General features: G+C 31.4%; 2 protein-coding genes across 2 annotated transcripts in view; one reads left to right on the top strand and one right to left on the bottom strand.

The window, feature by feature from the left end:
* LOC129921085 (proteasome subunit alpha type-5) overlaps positions 1 to 17,810 on the top strand; it is a 74,331-nt gene that overhangs the window by 33,263 nt on the left and 23,258 nt on the right. The window lies entirely within an intron of this gene.
* LOC129921083 (skin secretory protein xP2) lies at positions 11,235 to 13,356 on the bottom strand. The gene is made up of 3 exons (XM_056002741.1): positions 13,275 to 13,356; positions 11,748 to 12,778; positions 11,235 to 11,587 (listed from the first exon to the last, which is right to left on the bottom strand). Exons 1-3 carry the CDS (start codon positions 13,281 to 13,283, stop codon positions 11,551 to 11,553), a joined length of 1,077 nt encoding a protein of 358 aa, XP_055858716.1. The 5' UTR covers positions 13,284 to 13,356; the 3' UTR covers positions 11,235 to 11,550.

Raw genomic sequence — 17,810 nt, 5'->3', positions numbered from 1 at the left:
ATGCTTTTAATATACCTGAGTAAGTAAATCTTAGCGGATCTTATCGAATTCCAGGATTTTTCTGAAGAAAGTTAAATAAGGCTTTTAAAAGAAAAAACTTTGTTCACTTCCTAATTTCGAAAATGGATCGGAAGTGCAAGGACCATTACTTCTGACAGTAACTCAAATTTCAAAAACCGTTCGTTCAGGTTTAAACTTAAGCGTTCCTAAAACACAATATCTCTGGAATCATTAAAAATTTAAGCGTTCTCTGCTGGCTGAAAAAAACAGCTGGAATTAATAGCTGCGTTCCTTTGGAAATATTTATCTACTTTTTAGTACTTAAAACTACTTTGAACTACTTTTGCTATATTGAAAAAGTAGTTCAAAGCAGCTTTAAGTACTAAAAAGTAGATAAATATTTCCAAAGGAACGCAGCTAATATGTCTTCAGGCCGTACTTAACACAATAAACAATGGCTCTGTTTCAATCTGCAGGTAAGATAGTACGATCGTCTAAAAAAGTGGGGTCTCGCAATTCAGACTCGACGTCAGACAGACGTCACACCTCTCTGTTTTTCTGTCTTTTTGTCTGCCTGTCTCTATCTCGAGCTGCAGCCTAAACCACAGCAGCGATTTTATATGACTTCATAGTTTAGAATTTTCGGTGATTCTCTAAAGGGGAAATGGATTTATTAGCCCTTTCGAACCCAAGCTATGAAAATCAATATTAAAAAATGTTTTTTCAGTATTTTAGTGTCAAAACATCACAACTAAGAAATATGAATAGAAAAAAGTTATGTTCCAAATTAATAAATAGCAAAACTAATGTGTTATTCTCATGTTACATGTAAGTAACATACACTGCCTATAACCAAAAAAAAAAGTCGGACAACTGAGAAAATAGCTTTTTATAGAACAATAATGTATGCTACTTCTTCTAAGCCAAAACACAAAACACTTTTTGGATTAACAATTTTTATATCTTTTTTTCAAAATTATGACCCTTTTTCGATAAAAAAATTAAAAGTATGATATTTGACTAACTTTTTGTACTAATTCAGTAACTAGGCATTATTATCTTTCAATTAAGCCACCGAAATCTAAAAAAATTATTTAATGGTATATTTTTTACGAATTTTTAAAGATAATATCTGTAACATATTATGTTACATGAGAGTAACGCTGGTACCGAAAGGGTTAAATAAGGCTTTTAGAAGAAAAAACTTTGTTCACTTCCCAATTTCGAAAATGGATAGGAAGGACCATTACTTCTGACAATAACTCAAATTTCAAAAACCGTTTAACAACACAAAAAATTTTCTATAATTATATTGTTTCAAGAATAAGGAAAATTTTTAAAAAATATTTTTGGATTTAAAAAAAAATAATTTTTTTTTTGAAAAACTTTTGACATTTTTTATAATTTTTATACAACGATTTGAAAAAAAAATGAAAATTTTATGGAATAATTGGTTTGGAGGTCAAAACCATTTTTGTAATTTTAAAAACACATTTTATATGATTTTTAAATTTTAATTAAATTTAATTGACAAGTCTTAAATATTATAAGAAACTTTTAACATAAGAACAAGTACAAACGTGTGACCTAGTCAAGCATTTTATTTTTTAAGGCTTCTAGTTTTTAAGTTAAGCAATCCAAGTCCAAGTTGGTTACAGATATCTGGCGACTACCTATCCAGGAGTAAGATATCATTAAGCAGCTTTTTGAAAAAAATCTTGATGTGTAACTTTGCTTGCATTCTAGGTTAAGTTTAATTTCATAAAGATGCTTATGATCTTGCGATTGAAGATATTTTTTGAAAAATTTTTGACATATACAAAAGTCCCTCTTTTTTCATACAGACTGTAAAAGCCGAAAACCAACCAACATATAGGTAATTCTAAAATTTTGGGTGTGCCATGTAAAATTCATATATTTTAATATCAGTTGTTTCACTAACTGATGCGGACGGCAGAAGAGGACTAAGGTATCTATATTAAGCTATAAAATTGAATTCTAATTTGAATTCGTTTATGAAAATGACCCTTCAAGCTAAACATTACACCAAAAAATTGTATTCATGGCCCACGAGCTTCATATAATATTCATCAGTGAAAACTTGGCTGTTTGCATAGCACTGTAATTATTTGTCATCATCAATTTTGCATCAGCACACTAAAATCTGTGTGTCATCAATTTAGTTAATAAGGCGCAAATTTAAACGCCAAACAAAAGTGCGTTTCTGGTCACTATTACCCGTCGATATGATAGCGCGCGAGCAACAACATTGTGAATGCAACGCAAAAACATGAAAATAAATTTCATCAAAAATTTGACAAATTACTGATAAAATTCAAATTAAACCCAAACGAAAGGAACAGTGTCATGCCGGAAAGGCTCGTCCCGACCAACAACGTCGATGACCATCTACACAATGACGGGTGGATGATGATTTTGTTTTGCGACGACGAGGACATACAACGGGCCACATATTATTGGAACGCACGTTGAACCCATTAAAATCCGTATAATTAAAAGTGCATCAGTGCGCGCAGCGCACCCATCACAGGAATCCATCCATCCAAATGGCAAATGGCAAGTACCAAACGGAGCGGAGGTCTCCGTAGTTTAGTTGTTGCCGAAAGGTGAAAAGACACCGCACAAAGATTTCGGCAGGTATGCAAGAAAAAAAAATTACATAAGGGCGAGCATGCATCCTGAGGGCTGTCCGACTGCAATTCCGATTCTCTTCAGTTGTTGATTTCGCGCTAATGCTCTATTCGAAGACAGGTGCTGCTTCAGGGCTTCAATGGATTAATAGCTGTTGCTTCTGTTTATCAGCAAAATATATCTTCGGGAAGAAGTATCGATTCGGATTAAACACTTCAAGGCTCCAATCAAAGCTATCCAAATGACAGATACGTGATTCGCAAGAATTCGCACTTGACGCGTTTAAAAAAGGCCCAAAAACCGAAGACCCCATCATCATCTGCTGGTTTTTGCTTGCACTCTGTTGGTTTTGTGAGATGGGATCCAAGATTTTTTAGCCAAAAAATGAACAAGCTATGCCCACCATTCGCAAAAGACGTTGAAGAACGCGAAAACGCACGGCCAGGAATCCAAAGGTGGTCATTACGCCACCAACCCTTTTTCAGCTCAGACGTACAGAGCAACGCATATGCGCAGAGGCCCAGCTCAGTGATGATCTCATGTGGACTGGACACATGTGCAATTATCGTGTGTGCGCAATTATTCGAAAGGGAAATTGCTATCAGCTCGTCGTGTAAACTTACAAGACGCACTGCGCACTTTACTTAACTAAAGGAACAAGTGACGAATAAAAACCAACGGCACGCGCCGGTAATCACAAAGTAATTTGTAGCGCGTTGTACATCACTTTCGCGAGCAGCAATGTAAACACGAATTAAGTTGTGTCTTTAAGGACACTTAAGTCCATTTGTGTCAGTTAATAATGTGAACAGGGCGGTCAAGTTGGCAATAATCGGCATCTCTCTCGGGGAGTGTTTTTAATTTTTGTTGATGGTCGATTTAATTAATGGCGGGAGTTCATAATGATTTTAATGTTGCTTGGGCTGGCTGGTGATGACGACGATGATGATGAGTCTCTTAATGATGTAGGTGCATTTGCCAGGTGGAAATCGCAAAGTGAATTCGTCAAGTGCCAAGAACATTTGATTCGACACAGCCAATCAATAAATTTTTGTAATTTTTTTACATTGGATGTAAAAAATGTTCATTAAAGCGTGGATCCGTCTGGTTTTTTTTTTTTTTTTTGTGAAATTTTCGGAAATGATTTTTTTTTTCTCATTTGATGTTGTAGGTGAAGTAGATCAATCAAAAACGTTAGGTATAAAGCGATAAGGAAAAAAAAGAACGAATAGTAGACCCAAATGATTTTATATAATAAATTGTAGGATTACTACAAAGATTTTAAAGATGTACGAAATTCATGAAAAATGTAAAATAAACGGATTTTTTGGTTTTCTTGGGGTAATGGTAGAATCTACTACCTTGTACTACTCTACTGCATTCATAAAATAGCAACGTTGGAGTTCCTGGAGGCAAATTACATTTTATTTCATTAACGTCCACTAACGCATATTCTTTTTTTATGGATGAAGTCTTACGTCAAATATTGATTTAAAAATGGGAACATTTTTGTAATTAATGTGAGACATAAAAACTTGTATAACTACCATCGAAATGAATCATAAATGATTTTTTTTTGACAGGTATAAATCTCAAATATACCAAGTAAAAAAAAATATCCCTATATCAGCCAAAATAACTTTTATTATTAAAAGCACATATTACATAATGTATATTTAAATGTCAAAAATGTATTCTCGACTAAATATTTAACCCAATTCGCACACGGTCATGAACATGAAATTCTTAATTTAGCACTTGTTCATATTTGGTAGCTATGTGAAATTTGCTATCTTGGACATAAATCTCAAATATTTTGAAAGATGGAATTTTATAGGAAAATATTTATGGACTCAAACCTACTAATTGTTTTTATAAAAATGAATAAAAAATACTAATTCCAGTATTAGAAATATTTCTTTGATTTTGGGACAAATAATACTCAATGAATTTGGGTCTTATATATCCCTTTCAAATTAAATGAAAAAAAAAATGTTATATTCCTGGGCGGACCCAGCATTATTTCACTTTGACAGAGAGCAAATATGAATTCATTTTTTAAATTGGTTAACAAGGAGATTTTCCCAAAGGATCAACTTCAAATAATTCTCCGTCTTGTTTAAATATAGATTGTCATTTATACACCATTGTTTTTCCAATGCAAGAAACCCCGTAAACGATTGACATCTCTTCACTCATTCTACACTCAGAAAAAGAAAATATGTATAAAATTGTGAACGAAACATTTCATTCTTATATTTGTTTTGGAGCACAGTACACATAATAAGGTAATATATTCCGAACGTTGTCAAAATTTGTTTGTCAAAAATGGGCACCAATCTGTCAGGTCGGCCTTTAATTTTTATAATATTTCAATCGCAGTAAACAGGAAATTTGTTTTTGTTTTAATTTATAAAATGTCATTTAAAAATATTATAAATTGAAAAATAACAAATTTTCTTCTTGTTTCATCGCGGAAAATGGTAAATAATTGTTTAAAAATTAGTGGTGTGCGTGGTTTATCGGTTTTTGTGCGTTTTTCGTCGGTTTTTAAACAATTAAGAATTCGATAGCTGACATTGGTCGCCAAAGTGTCATGTTTTGACAATCTGGCGACCAATGTCAGTTCGGAATATATTACCTTTTTATGTGTACTGTGGTTTTGGAGTACACAGTTCTATAATAGAAAATAACAAATGTAAAAGATTTAAACTAGAAGTCTCCGCATATTTTTAGTTCACAGTTCACTTTCTATTTTTCTTAGCCAAAAACAATTGTTTTAGTTATTTCTTTCATTTCTTTCATTCATGCTTTTTCGAAGTATTTATTCATTTCATTTCATTTATATTAATTTTGACTTTAACATAATTTTTGATAATATTTTTTTTTTTTTGCATTTTCGTTACCATTTTTACTGTCGACTTACAAACATTATTTGCTATTTGTATCTATTTTTTGGTTTTAAAAAAAATCCTCCAAACTATTTTTTGACTCTAAAACAAGTCTATCTCTTGAGCAAGTAATAAAACATTTTAAAGAATGGTAATTATGTATTCTATTCTGTCTGTCTCAAGTTTGCTAGTCAACTCTTTCGTTTTTTTTTTCATAGCATTCAAATGTTAGATGAAATGAAAAAAGCAATGTGCGGGAATAATAGTAAATTGCATTTATTTTTATTTATAACCTCGCGAGTTTTAACTGGCTATTCAAATTTTGTCCTTCTATTCTATTTACTTAAATTAGTAATCTTTAGCTTTTCTATTCACAATTTGGTATAAATCTATATATGTTTCAGCGAATCATCGAGAACAATTTTACCATCAGAAAGAATTACATATAGGCACACATTCTATATCCCAACAGCATCAAAATTATTGCGTTCCCATCAGCTGCAACAACCATCATAAAAGTACTTATAACCTCCATGGTCCAGATCATTTTTTTGATCGAAATAATACAAAAACTACAAGACAATAAGAATTCACCATGAGGCGCCTTTGGGCGGTGTTATTTCCTAATTGCATCATGGTCATCCAGAAAAACAAAAAAAACACCGCCATACTGGACTCCCCTTGAGCAGCACTTACGGCCTTTATAGCAGCCAAAATGGAATCAAATCGCACGTCAGACTACTCGTGTTTTAATTAGACATCTCGATCGCATTGATTATGATCGGCACATGATCCACACTCCATTCGTGCTTCCAGCTCTGTATCCACACTCTTTTATTTCAGTATCCATCTTTCAGAAAAGACCAAAAAGCTACGCAGAAGTTAGAAGGTATGAAGATCAACGATGAAGCAACCAACCAACGACGGACGCACCACGATGACGGCGAATTTATTTTAAACGGAAATGCAATTTGTTCGTTGCATTTGTAAGGAGCTGATAAATCAACGATTAGCCTACCTTTATGTATACACAAATTGCGCTGGTTTTTATTTTTGGAAGACATGCGAAGGTGCTCGAGCCATCATCTTTAAATATCAGTTTGCAACTTTACCTTTTTTTTATTATCTTTTGTTTTAGTTTTTGGGGGATTTCTGGCGAAAGAAAAAGGATAATCACAGCTGCTAGATGATGATGATGCAGCTATCAATGCATGCATATTGGTAATATTACGCGTAATGTGCACAAGAACATTGGATCTAAAGGATAATTATAGTTTTTATGGGTTAGTTTGGATTATGTCTGGGTAATCATTGCTCAATTCATATGTGGCTCAATCATGTAGATAAACATCGATATGTGATGGGAGCACGACATAATTGAAATGGCGTTTAAGTAAGTGAGACATACTTAAAAAAGAATTTACAAAAATGTATTGGGTAATGTTAAGAGATGGATAAGTACGCAGTTAAGATAATACTTTTTCGAAATAATCGTAATTTGATTCGTATGGAAAGATTAAATCAGAATCTCGTTAAAAAGGAATTTATTTTGGGAAGTTCGCAATTAAAAAAAAATCGTACTATTTCTTACTTATCGAACCAACATTTTAATTACTTTTACAATCGATCAGTTCATCAGAACTGAATTTAAATAAATTTTAAAATGAACTTTAACTCTGAACACAGTGAATTTTGGATTTCAGAAATGTTGCCTAGAAAAAGTAATATGAAAGAATGTAGACTTTGAATAGAGTTCACTGTTTGCTTAATTCATTCAAAACAAAAAACTATTGTAAGACATTAGGCTATGATTGATAAGTTAATAAAGCTCCCCGAAGTATGCAATTGATTTTGTGTTATAAGAGATGAACTGGAGATCGATGATAAAATCATTGCATTTTTTTAGTTGCTTGCTGATAGATATTACTAAAAAAATAAAACAAATATAAACGGCTTTATTGGGAATAAGAAACATTGAAGAGCATTATGCAAAATCAAATCAAATACTTATATACTTTTTCAATGCTCCTATATTGTAATACAGTCGTTTATGTTTGCTATTTTACAAATTTATTTTATCGACTATACTTAAACAAAAGAGCTGACGTACGAACCTGAATACATATTTTTAGTTAATTAAGCTTGACATACATCAATTATTCCAATGAAATAAAAATAATATTTGGTGAAGAATGTATTTAACTCATATTCGTCTATTCGATGAAAATTTTAATGAACAAAAAAAAAATTGTTATGTTAATGTATGTATAACAAACAGACTCTTTTTTATATCTTTGTTTGCACTTCAGACATTTTCTAGATTTTTGCGATTTCCTTCAAATTAACTTTTGGGCTCATATACAAACATATATAACGTACGTAGGGTAACTGCGGTGGACAATAAATGACTCTAACATTGTTATTTTTTCTAACACCGTTTTTACTGCCCTGCGTATACCACTTAATTTTGGGTCATTGTCTTGCTAAAAGACCCAATCCAATGACATTTCTCATTTCACACATAATATCGTACCAAATACTTTTTAAGGCGTATATTGGTCCATCATACCATTACTTTGATACAAGGTCCTAAACTTTTTACTTTGGCAAATAAGGTCCAAATTTTAAAATAGACAACAATTAAAATTTTTGAATTATTAACTACACTGTTTAACACTTAAAAATACTAGGTCCTAGACCTATCACGTTTTTTAAGGCTTGTTCCACCGATTACACCCCTAAAATCTGGACCTAACTAGAGAATTTCTACCGTCGGCAATTTTCAACCGATTTAAGGGGTCTTACCAATTTTTTTTTTTAATACGTTTAATTTGGAAATATGTAATTATCTCTTAGAAGTATAATATATATATATTAATTAATTTAAAATAACAAGTTTTAGTGCAAGTACTTTTTTGTCTAAAATCGTTGTCAAAGTGGACAAACATTTAAAAAAAAATAACAGTATTACTTTTTTTTTTTTTACACAAAACAAAATATGCTATTTTACTATGTTCAACGGTTTCTATAAAGCGTATTTAGTTTAAATAACAGTAGGTACTTTTCTTTTAAAAAATTGGTTTTAGTCACTCATAAAACCGTTTTTTTTTTCTCTCTGTTCTCGTATGGAAGCGATTATGTTAATTAAATTTAAAATTTTCAAAAAACAAAAAATGTATTCAAAATACAAATGCACTTCAAAGCAAGACATTCAGAAAAAAAAGTGCTTTGCCTTGGCATCACACTAAGAACTACCTTTATTATTGTCATTTTCAACTGAAGGAGATGGAAAATTCGCACGCAAATTCTTAACTCTAAGAGGAAGAATATTTTTTTAAGCTGTTACTTTTAATACCTGTCATTATTAATCCCGGTCACCCTAATAAAATATATTCATCTCTTCATAAAATGGAGTTGTCATTTCCGGTCTGATTCCATTCAGCATTAAAAAATACTATAAACTATGTCATATGGCCAGATTGCATGAGCCTAAATTTTCTAGCTTCATCAACCGCCTTCTAGCCCACTTCTTGTACATACAGTTAAAAAAAAAAAAAAAAAAAAAGAAAAAAGGGCAAGTATTCGCCACAGTGTACATGGGTAGCTTGCAAATAATGAGAGTTAGATTAGTTGCCAACATACAACACACCCTAACTGAAATTAAAGAAACACAATAATTGAACAAAATATTCTTGACGTCAGTGTTAATAAATAAACAGAAATAAAATAAAAATCAAAAATTTAAGAATATTTAAATTTTGCTTTTTTTTATAAATATATCACGAAAACAATAAACAAAATACAAACCTAAAACAAAACAAAAGCAATACCAGTCGATTAAAAATTAACAATTCGGTTGATCACATAACAAAAAATAAATGCCTAACAAATTACTACGAATTGATCAGATGCTTGTCTCGGGTTGTTAATTTCTTGTAAACTTTTTTGCTATTTTTCTCAAAACCAAAAGTCCACAAAACCACTGAATAAAGTTTGTTAATATAATTAAATTCGTTCCGCATTTATAACCAACTAATTAATATTTCAACCACAAGTAATATTAATGTTTAATCTGGCGCAACATTAATTTGTCTTCATGCTCTAAATCATTTTTCTATCAAAAATTGAAAAACATCAAAAATATTCCCTTCCTCTCAATACATCACTTTGATGATTGCTTACCACCTTAGCAAATCTTATAAAGCAATTTTCTTTCTAAATTAAAAAAAAACTTTGCATGAAGTAATAATTGCGATAATATTTCAATTTTCCATATCTATCTTCACTTGACATCTCAATCTCTCATCAAAAGTGACACTTCACGTTGTTATGTTTTTTGCAAAACAACAATAAGTACCTTGCAGTAGTTGTAACTCTTTGGTAAACCTGTCACTTTACCCAGTTTACCAGCCACACACTATTGTCAAAGACATTTTTTTATGTGATGCAAGCAGAATAATTTATCAACGCGTGCCATATTCCTATAATGCCTCTATATCATCTTTGATGGTGTTGCTGATTTAAATTGCTGCAAAAGTCGATAATTTGATGACGCAAAAGAAAAGGCAAAAAAATAGCAAAACATTGTTTCGGTCTTGTGGTGTTTTTCTTTTTTTGTTTTAACCAATTTTTGTTGTTGTTATCTTTCTTACAACAAAAAACCATATCGTGACGCAACTACTGACTAGCGCGACTAGCGGCTTAAAAATTGCATAATCGAAAATGGGAATAATAGCCGCCGCGCCGCTCCGCACACCAGCTGGACCGGACTGTCTATCGTCACAATTAATTGCAGCTCAAGAGCGCGCGTTGCCCCGTGTTTTTTTCGATTTTAACTTCCTTCATTCGAGTGGGGCAATCTTGAAAACAAAAGTTCAAACCTACCGCAATAACCATATGATTTCGCTTTCACTATCTTATAGAGAAGAAAAAACGAAACATTGAACAACAACTAGTTTCAAGTAAGATGCGATGTGATGCTTCCTGCTATTGGACTGGTTTTTGATGTTGATTGTGTAATGTTGATGTTAAATTTGGTAATTTTATCATTTTTGTGAATTTTCGAATATTACTTCGAAATTTATTTCGAAGCTCAAATTACTTTAAAATGCTAGGAAAAACTGTCATTTGCTAGTTTATTTATAATTGAGAAGAAATATATCAGAAACCATATTCTAAAGCAACTTTTTAGTGAGTTCGAAAAACCAAAATCGAAAAGTATATGAAAACTAGGTTTTATTCGAATTTCTTTGCTTTGTAATGTTCAAACTTTGAAAATTAGTACATAAAATAATAAATAAGGACAAAATAATTAGAATTTGTAAAAAAAAAATTATTTGGACTACGAATTGAATGAGCAAGTTATGTTCGAATTTTCGAAATTATCCTGTATTTGCTTAATTTACATTAGATTTTTACCAATTTAGCTTAAATTTGAAAGGTATAAAAGCGAAAATAATTTTCAATACAAACATTGAACTTCGAAAAATATTTTTGTACTAGACATTAATTTCGAAAAAGAGAAAACTTCAGAAATAAGATTTATGAGATTTTTAAAGTTCGAAACTGTAAAGTTAGATGGTATAAGGTGAATAATATCTACTTACCTTTATTTCAACTGTTTCGAAGATCATTTTCGAAAAAAAATAAAAAAACAAATTTAATTTTTTTTTTATTTTTTCGTTTAATCTATAAAAAATTTATAATTATTTTCGTTTTTATCATCATCTCGTTTAAATACATAAAATATTTAATAAAAGTATAACACATTTGGTTTATAATACAGATAATGGTATTTTGTTCTATAAAATACTTAAACAATCTTAATTTCTATAAAACAAAAAACCACTTTTTAAGTCAGCTCAACGTCGAATGGAAGTACACATATATTAAAAATACTGCAAGCACACATCATGTGCCCCACTTCCGGGACAGAATTTCATCATTCTTAATCGAATATTTTTTTTTAGGGTTTTGGTATGAGTTTTTTTAGGGTTTTTTTGTTTTGTTAATGGTAGTAGGAGGAATGAGAAGAGTATGAAGGGCTAATTTGGAGAAAAAAAAAGAGAATATTTGGGAGAAACAAAAAAGAAAAAAAAAATAAAAGGATTCTTAGGTGTTCTTTTTGATATCAATAATTTTCAGTCGCCCTTCGTCCTTAAAAAAATGTTTTTTCTGTAATTTTTGTTTTGATAATAAACTCACTATTCATGATGTCCATGAGAATGATATGAGGAATGGTGTTCTTCTTTTTTGAAAATTGGCACTTCAACTGGATATTTCTCAGCAATTGGAATTTCCTTATGAATTGGCACCTTTACCTCTGAATAAACGGGATATGGTTTATCGATTGGAACTTTGACTTCATATGGGACTGGCTTTTCAACAGTATATGGAACCTTCTTCTCGACAGCATATGGCTGTGGAACTGGAACCTTTACATGAACGGGATATGGTTTCTCGACGTACACCTTGTATGGCCTATCAACTGGTACTTTCACCTCATATGGGACCTTCTTTTCAACCACAACTGGATAGGGTTTCTCAACTTCGACTGGGTATGGTTTTGGCACCTCAACGGGGTATGGCTTCTCAACTGGGACCTTGACTTCATATGGTACCTTTTTGATGACTTCATATGGTTTTGGTACTGGGACCTCTACTTTCACTTCATATGGGATTTTCTTGATAACTTCGTAGGGTTGTGGTACTGGGACCTTGACTTCATATGGAATCTTCTTGATCACTTCATAGGGTTGAGGTACGTGCACCTTAACTTCATAGGGTTTGTCTACAGGGTATTTGACTTCATAGGGTACCTTCTTTTCAACAATATATGGTTTGGGTACATGAACTGGGACCTTAACGTATTCCTTAACATGTACTGGCACCTTTTTCTCTACATAGTAGGGTTGTGGAACATGAACTTTGACCTCATAGGGCACCTTCTTTTCCACCGTGTAAGGAACATGTTTGGTCACAGTGTAGGGTACTGGGACCTTCTTTTCAATTGTTATGGTCTTAATGTGTTCGTGATGTTCATGATGACCACCATAAGAATGACCCCCATATGAATGACCACCATAATCGCCGAGATATAATCCACGTTTTTCCACGTTCTTTGATTCCTCATTGGGAGCGGCAGCTTCTGACTTTGTGTCGGATTCTGAAGCTGATTTGTCAACTGCTCCACCGCTAGCCAATGCCACGCATAGTGCGAGACAAGGTATAATGAACTGCAAAGAAAAAGCAATAAATATTAGACATGATGAAGACATTTATAAATCAAAAGATAAAAGCAACTATTAATTATGCAGAGTAAACACGGAAATAAAGAAAGAAATAAACAAAAGCGGCCCGAGGAGTCACACTTGAAGTGGTTCGTTGTGGTATCCTTTCTTCTATATGCTTTTTTAATGTCTTACAAAACTCTATTGCAATATTGTGGTTGCACAAATGTGAGGTAATCCAATTCATCATTCATTTCACTTTCACGTTTTGCTTGCAATTTCACTTTCGATATTATTGCATTGCGCATTGCGAATTGCACTTAAGTTTTGCTACACTTTTTGTGAGTTCCATCATGCAAGATTGTAATTTAAATTTCAAACACTTTAGATAGTCAAGGCATAAAGAAGAAAAGATGGTTTTTCCGTCGTTTTTTTTCAAACACTTGTTAATATATTATAAATCACACAATTTTTTGGCAAGGAACCAAAAAGGAATTATTACCATTCGCATGTTGAGCTTTTGTTTTGCACGAAAGGTGGTTAGATTAAAAGGAAACTGTGTCTAAACCAAAACGAGATCCAAGTTGTTACTGATTCAATTTCCAAGACATGGCTGCTATATATACAGATGGTTTATTTTTCCATTCTCTCCTACCATGCATGGCTTGAATCAGCTGTGGCTTTTGTTGTATAGAGTGTAGTAATGTGTTACCACTGCCGGTCGGTGGTGGTAATGGATGATGATGATGATGGTGGGAAAGAAAACCAAAAATAGCAACAACAATAAAGTTTTTGCTGTTCAACGATTCCGAAGAAGTTGATGATGGCAATAGAGAGATGCCTGGTTTATTAATCTAGGAGGATGGTTCTGGTTCCAGTCATAAACCTCCAGAGTGTAAGCTACAAATCTTTTTTGAGACACAAATTGGCCCAAGGTACTTTAAGGGTCTAAACAATTTTTTTTTGATTTGATGAAAAGACAAATGGGATCGAAGATTATCTGTGTTGTTTTTTTCTAAGACAAAGTGAGTCGTATCTTCGAGAAGAAAAAAAAATCGTAAAAATTGTTGATTATGGTTGTGTAATTTATTTCAAATAATAATAAACAATAATTGAGTTCGGAATATAAAAAGAAAAATCCAATTGTGTACGTAGGTATATAGAAAAATATATAGAGAAAATGGTCAAGGTCGATGGACGGTTGTTTGAAAACCCAATGCATCCCAATCATATAGAGACGTATATGCAGACATTTTGTGTTTAGCCCGACCTTGACTATAAATAATGAAAAAAAAATCATAATAATAACAGAGCAGTTTGCTCTGTTTTTTACGCGTTTGCTATCATTTTTATTTTTTGGAATTGTTTTGAAATTGAAACAAATAATTAGTGCATTTTACAGATTAGGGCCAAACCGTAGCATATACTTCAAGGGATAGTTATTAAGGTTGAGTGATTTTTATAAGACAAAAGATACAGTAATTTTGTGTTTTTTTGTTTCAATAAACTATTTGTAACAGTTAGTTGAAGTGGAAATTATAGGAAATTGGCAGATGTAATTTTTCAGTTAATTGACCATTACTAAAGGCATTAAGTTTGGATTTATTGTTTTTTGTTACAACAGAAAAACTAAATTAGTTATAACTGATTTATGGTTGATTTACACTATCCATTAACAATTTTTTTTGCAATACTCTAATAATTTACGGTCATAATGATTAACTTTTTTTCCTTGTACATTTAGTCAACTGACAAACTATCAATAAAGTTTCATCACTTACAATTTTGCTATTAAAGCAAAAACTTAACAGGCATAGCTTTACGAATTATGAGAAATAACAGATGGTTTTCGATAAAAGGTTTCCAAAAAGTATTTAAAAATCGGCCTAAATTCAGGACAAGTAAGATTTTGAACAAGTATACATTTTATGTTTTTGTATTAATTTTATGATCATGTTTTCTTAGGAAAAAAGTTATGTGGTGCGTGATTTAAAGATATCTTTCAAAGCTTAATATTAATGTTTTTCTATCGCACAGAAAATGAAGTCAAAAGTAAACATTTACATCCATTACAAGATTAGAATTTGTTTTTGCTATAAACAGACTTGTTTTCAGTAAAATAATGTTACGTATACACCCCAGTGACCCTGTATGCTTGAAATATAAGATATCGCTGACTAAATAATGAAACTAGTTGATTTAACTCTTGTTAAACTCTTGTTAGTTACCCTTGAGGCATATGAGCCAGCTGCCTCAGGGCCCCGCGATTCAGGGGGCTATACAAAAACCGATTTTTCATTTAAAATCATGTATGTTTGGACAGTGTGTTATTTTACCCGAGTAAATTTGATCAGTGAAATTTGTAGACGTCTTGAAAATTAAAAATCTTAAATACTTTTTAGAATTTTTTTAACTCGCAAAGCTAAAAAATGTGAGAGTAATATATAAAACTTTGAAAAGTATATAGAATTTAAGTTCGAATGCTACTTTTTTTCGAGATATGGGACATTTTCCTTAGGGAGGGCATTTAAGGCCACCTTCCCCTACAAAACTTGAATTTTCTATTATAATAATAGTTTTTTTGTGAATGCTATTATCCCTAAGGCAATGTCTCGTTACGGCTAAGAAAATCAAAACGAGATTTGTGTATACTTCAATAGAAAGAATCATTTATTAAATTTTGGTGTAAGTCAAATACGTCTACAAACTTTGTTAAACCTTTTTAGTTTTTATTTAAACTAAAGAGGCTTTTGATAGTATCGAAAAACTTCAAATGTTTTATTTAAATAGTGTTTCGTAAGTACATAAAGTAAACAAGTATCCGGTTAATCAAGCTAGAAATTAAGATTTATAGCCTCAAACATACAAAGAACATAGAATGTGCTTGTACAATGTACATATGTACATAAATACCTATATTCGTTGGTCAAAATTAAGTAAAATCTCTTTTGTTTTCACAAATATAATTCAATAATTAAGTACTCAACACATTTTTAATTTATTTTTTTGATTATTTAATTTTATACTCATCGTCCTCATAAATGTACCTACATATTTAAGCAATTATAGCTATTAAGATGAGTGTTAAATGTTTTTTATGCTTCTCTTTTAAAAGCGCCACGAGGAAAAACGATCAAATAAATGCAAATTATGGCACTATAGCGTTTCGAGTAATTTGTAACTTACATGTTAATTTGTACTGATTGATTAAAATAAACATAAAAAACAACGCTTCTTCTATTCAATCATTTAAAAAATACCAAATAAGATATCCACACATTTGCATTTTGCAACATAGTTTCCTACACATTTTTTGGTATAATTAGTATTTTTTTTTTATTGAGGTCAAGTATTGGATTGATGAAAATTTTCAAATCAATTATTACTTTATTGTCTGCCTAGAGCTTGCTTTACATTTTTCGATAGTACAATAAGCTTTTTCGATATTAATTTTTTTAAAACTCAACTCTGTACCAGCAAATGTTTTCCGACAAATACTTTCTCAACTAGTGGTCTGTGAAAATATTCAAATTTTTTCTTACACCGTTCATAAAATTGCGACCTAATGGGGACCCACAAGCGAACTATTAACTATCTAGTTTTGATTTCTTCTTTAAGCTAAAATACCGTTTTAACATAAAAATAATAGTGGAAGATTTTTCATTGAAGTCACGTTTATTTTGCATACATTTATCGAATATTATGTCTTTATTTTAATTTATCACATTTTGTCGTTTTTTGCTTTTTTTTTTTCTTCGGAAAGAGATTTATTTGATTAATTCGAATATGTGAAGTATTATATTTCGTTTTTGAAGTGCATTTAAACGTCTATTGATCGAATGACCTTTCGACCGATGACAAGGCTATACGGTTGTCTTTTATCAAAAAAAAAAAGTGTCGATTGATGAGTTTACAAGCTTTTCTTTTGTTTTATTAATGAAGATTAACGATTTTATGATGGTTATATTAAGTCTTTCTGACCTTGTAATCTAGTTTCATTTTATTTGATAGAAATTAATGGGGCTTTATTGTCAATGAGTCATACAAATCAAAGTGTTCGATTTGAATAGTGACCCAGAAATTTTTATACATATTTCTTTCTGAGTTCTTTAATCCGCAAACCCTAACCACGTGCATACTTATTGAAGCCTTAAACTCAAAAGTGCGGCATTTTTGTAAAGTTCTTCTGTGATTCAAAGAAACCAAAACCTCAATGTCATTATGTTGAACAGTGAAACTCAGAACCATGACATTTTACTTATCTGATTCTTCTCGAGTTACATTCGTTGACTTATTCCATCTTACCTTGGTCCTATTCATGAATTTACATAGAAAATATTGCATTAGCAACAGAATTTATGTCCGTTCTACACTCATTCTGAAACTTTCCGAATTAAGTAATATTTGGTTATTTTCGCTATCGACTCTGTTCCAAACTTCAAAAACTGTTCTATTTTTCGTAGAAGAGAGCACTTACGAGAGGGTAACAAATTTCCCCACCATGACAAATTTAGTGGCAAGAAATCTGAGTTCTGTCAAATGAAAAGTTGACGTATGTCAAACAAATAAATAAAAAGGAAAACAAAAACAGATTGTGGTGACATTTATCCATTTTTAATGAGTGACGCGGTCCAGGAGCTGTCAGGTTTGGAATTGCACAAGCTCTCTATGTTATACATAATATTCTTTAAGTGTATCCCTTTGTCGTTTGAACAAAATCACTGACAATTGTCATAAGTTTCCAAAAATTAGTACAGTTACAATGTAATAACTTATTGCACTTGTCAAAAAATGACAGTTCAAGTGCATAATTTTCATTAAAAATCGACACCACAATTTTGTTTTATAAACCTCATTTTAGTTCCACAAAGAAATAAATTTAAGTTACAAAGTCACCTTAAACAATAAAAGAAATAAAGTTCGCCATAATAACAAACAAACTGTCTGTCAATAAGTCTATTTTTAATCAAAAAACTAACCTTGAAATAAAAAAATAATGGAATCTATTGCATCTATACTACCTACACCAATCACGATT

The sequence above is a fragment of the Episyrphus balteatus genome, chromosome 1 (assembly GCF_945859705.1).
Source record: "Episyrphus balteatus chromosome 1, idEpiBalt1.1, whole genome shotgun sequence".
NCBI lineage: Eukaryota > Metazoa > Arthropoda > Insecta > Diptera > Syrphidae > Episyrphus > Episyrphus balteatus.
This window is presented reverse-complemented; position numbering and strand designations above follow the sequence as displayed.

Excerpts from the sequence above, each read along its gene's own strand:
- LOC129921083 (XM_056002741.1), bottom strand. Across the intron at positions 11,588-11,747 it reads TCTCATGGACATCATGAATA|CCCTTCATACTCTTCTCATT; the intron begins GTGAGTTTATTA and ends TCTCCAAATTAG.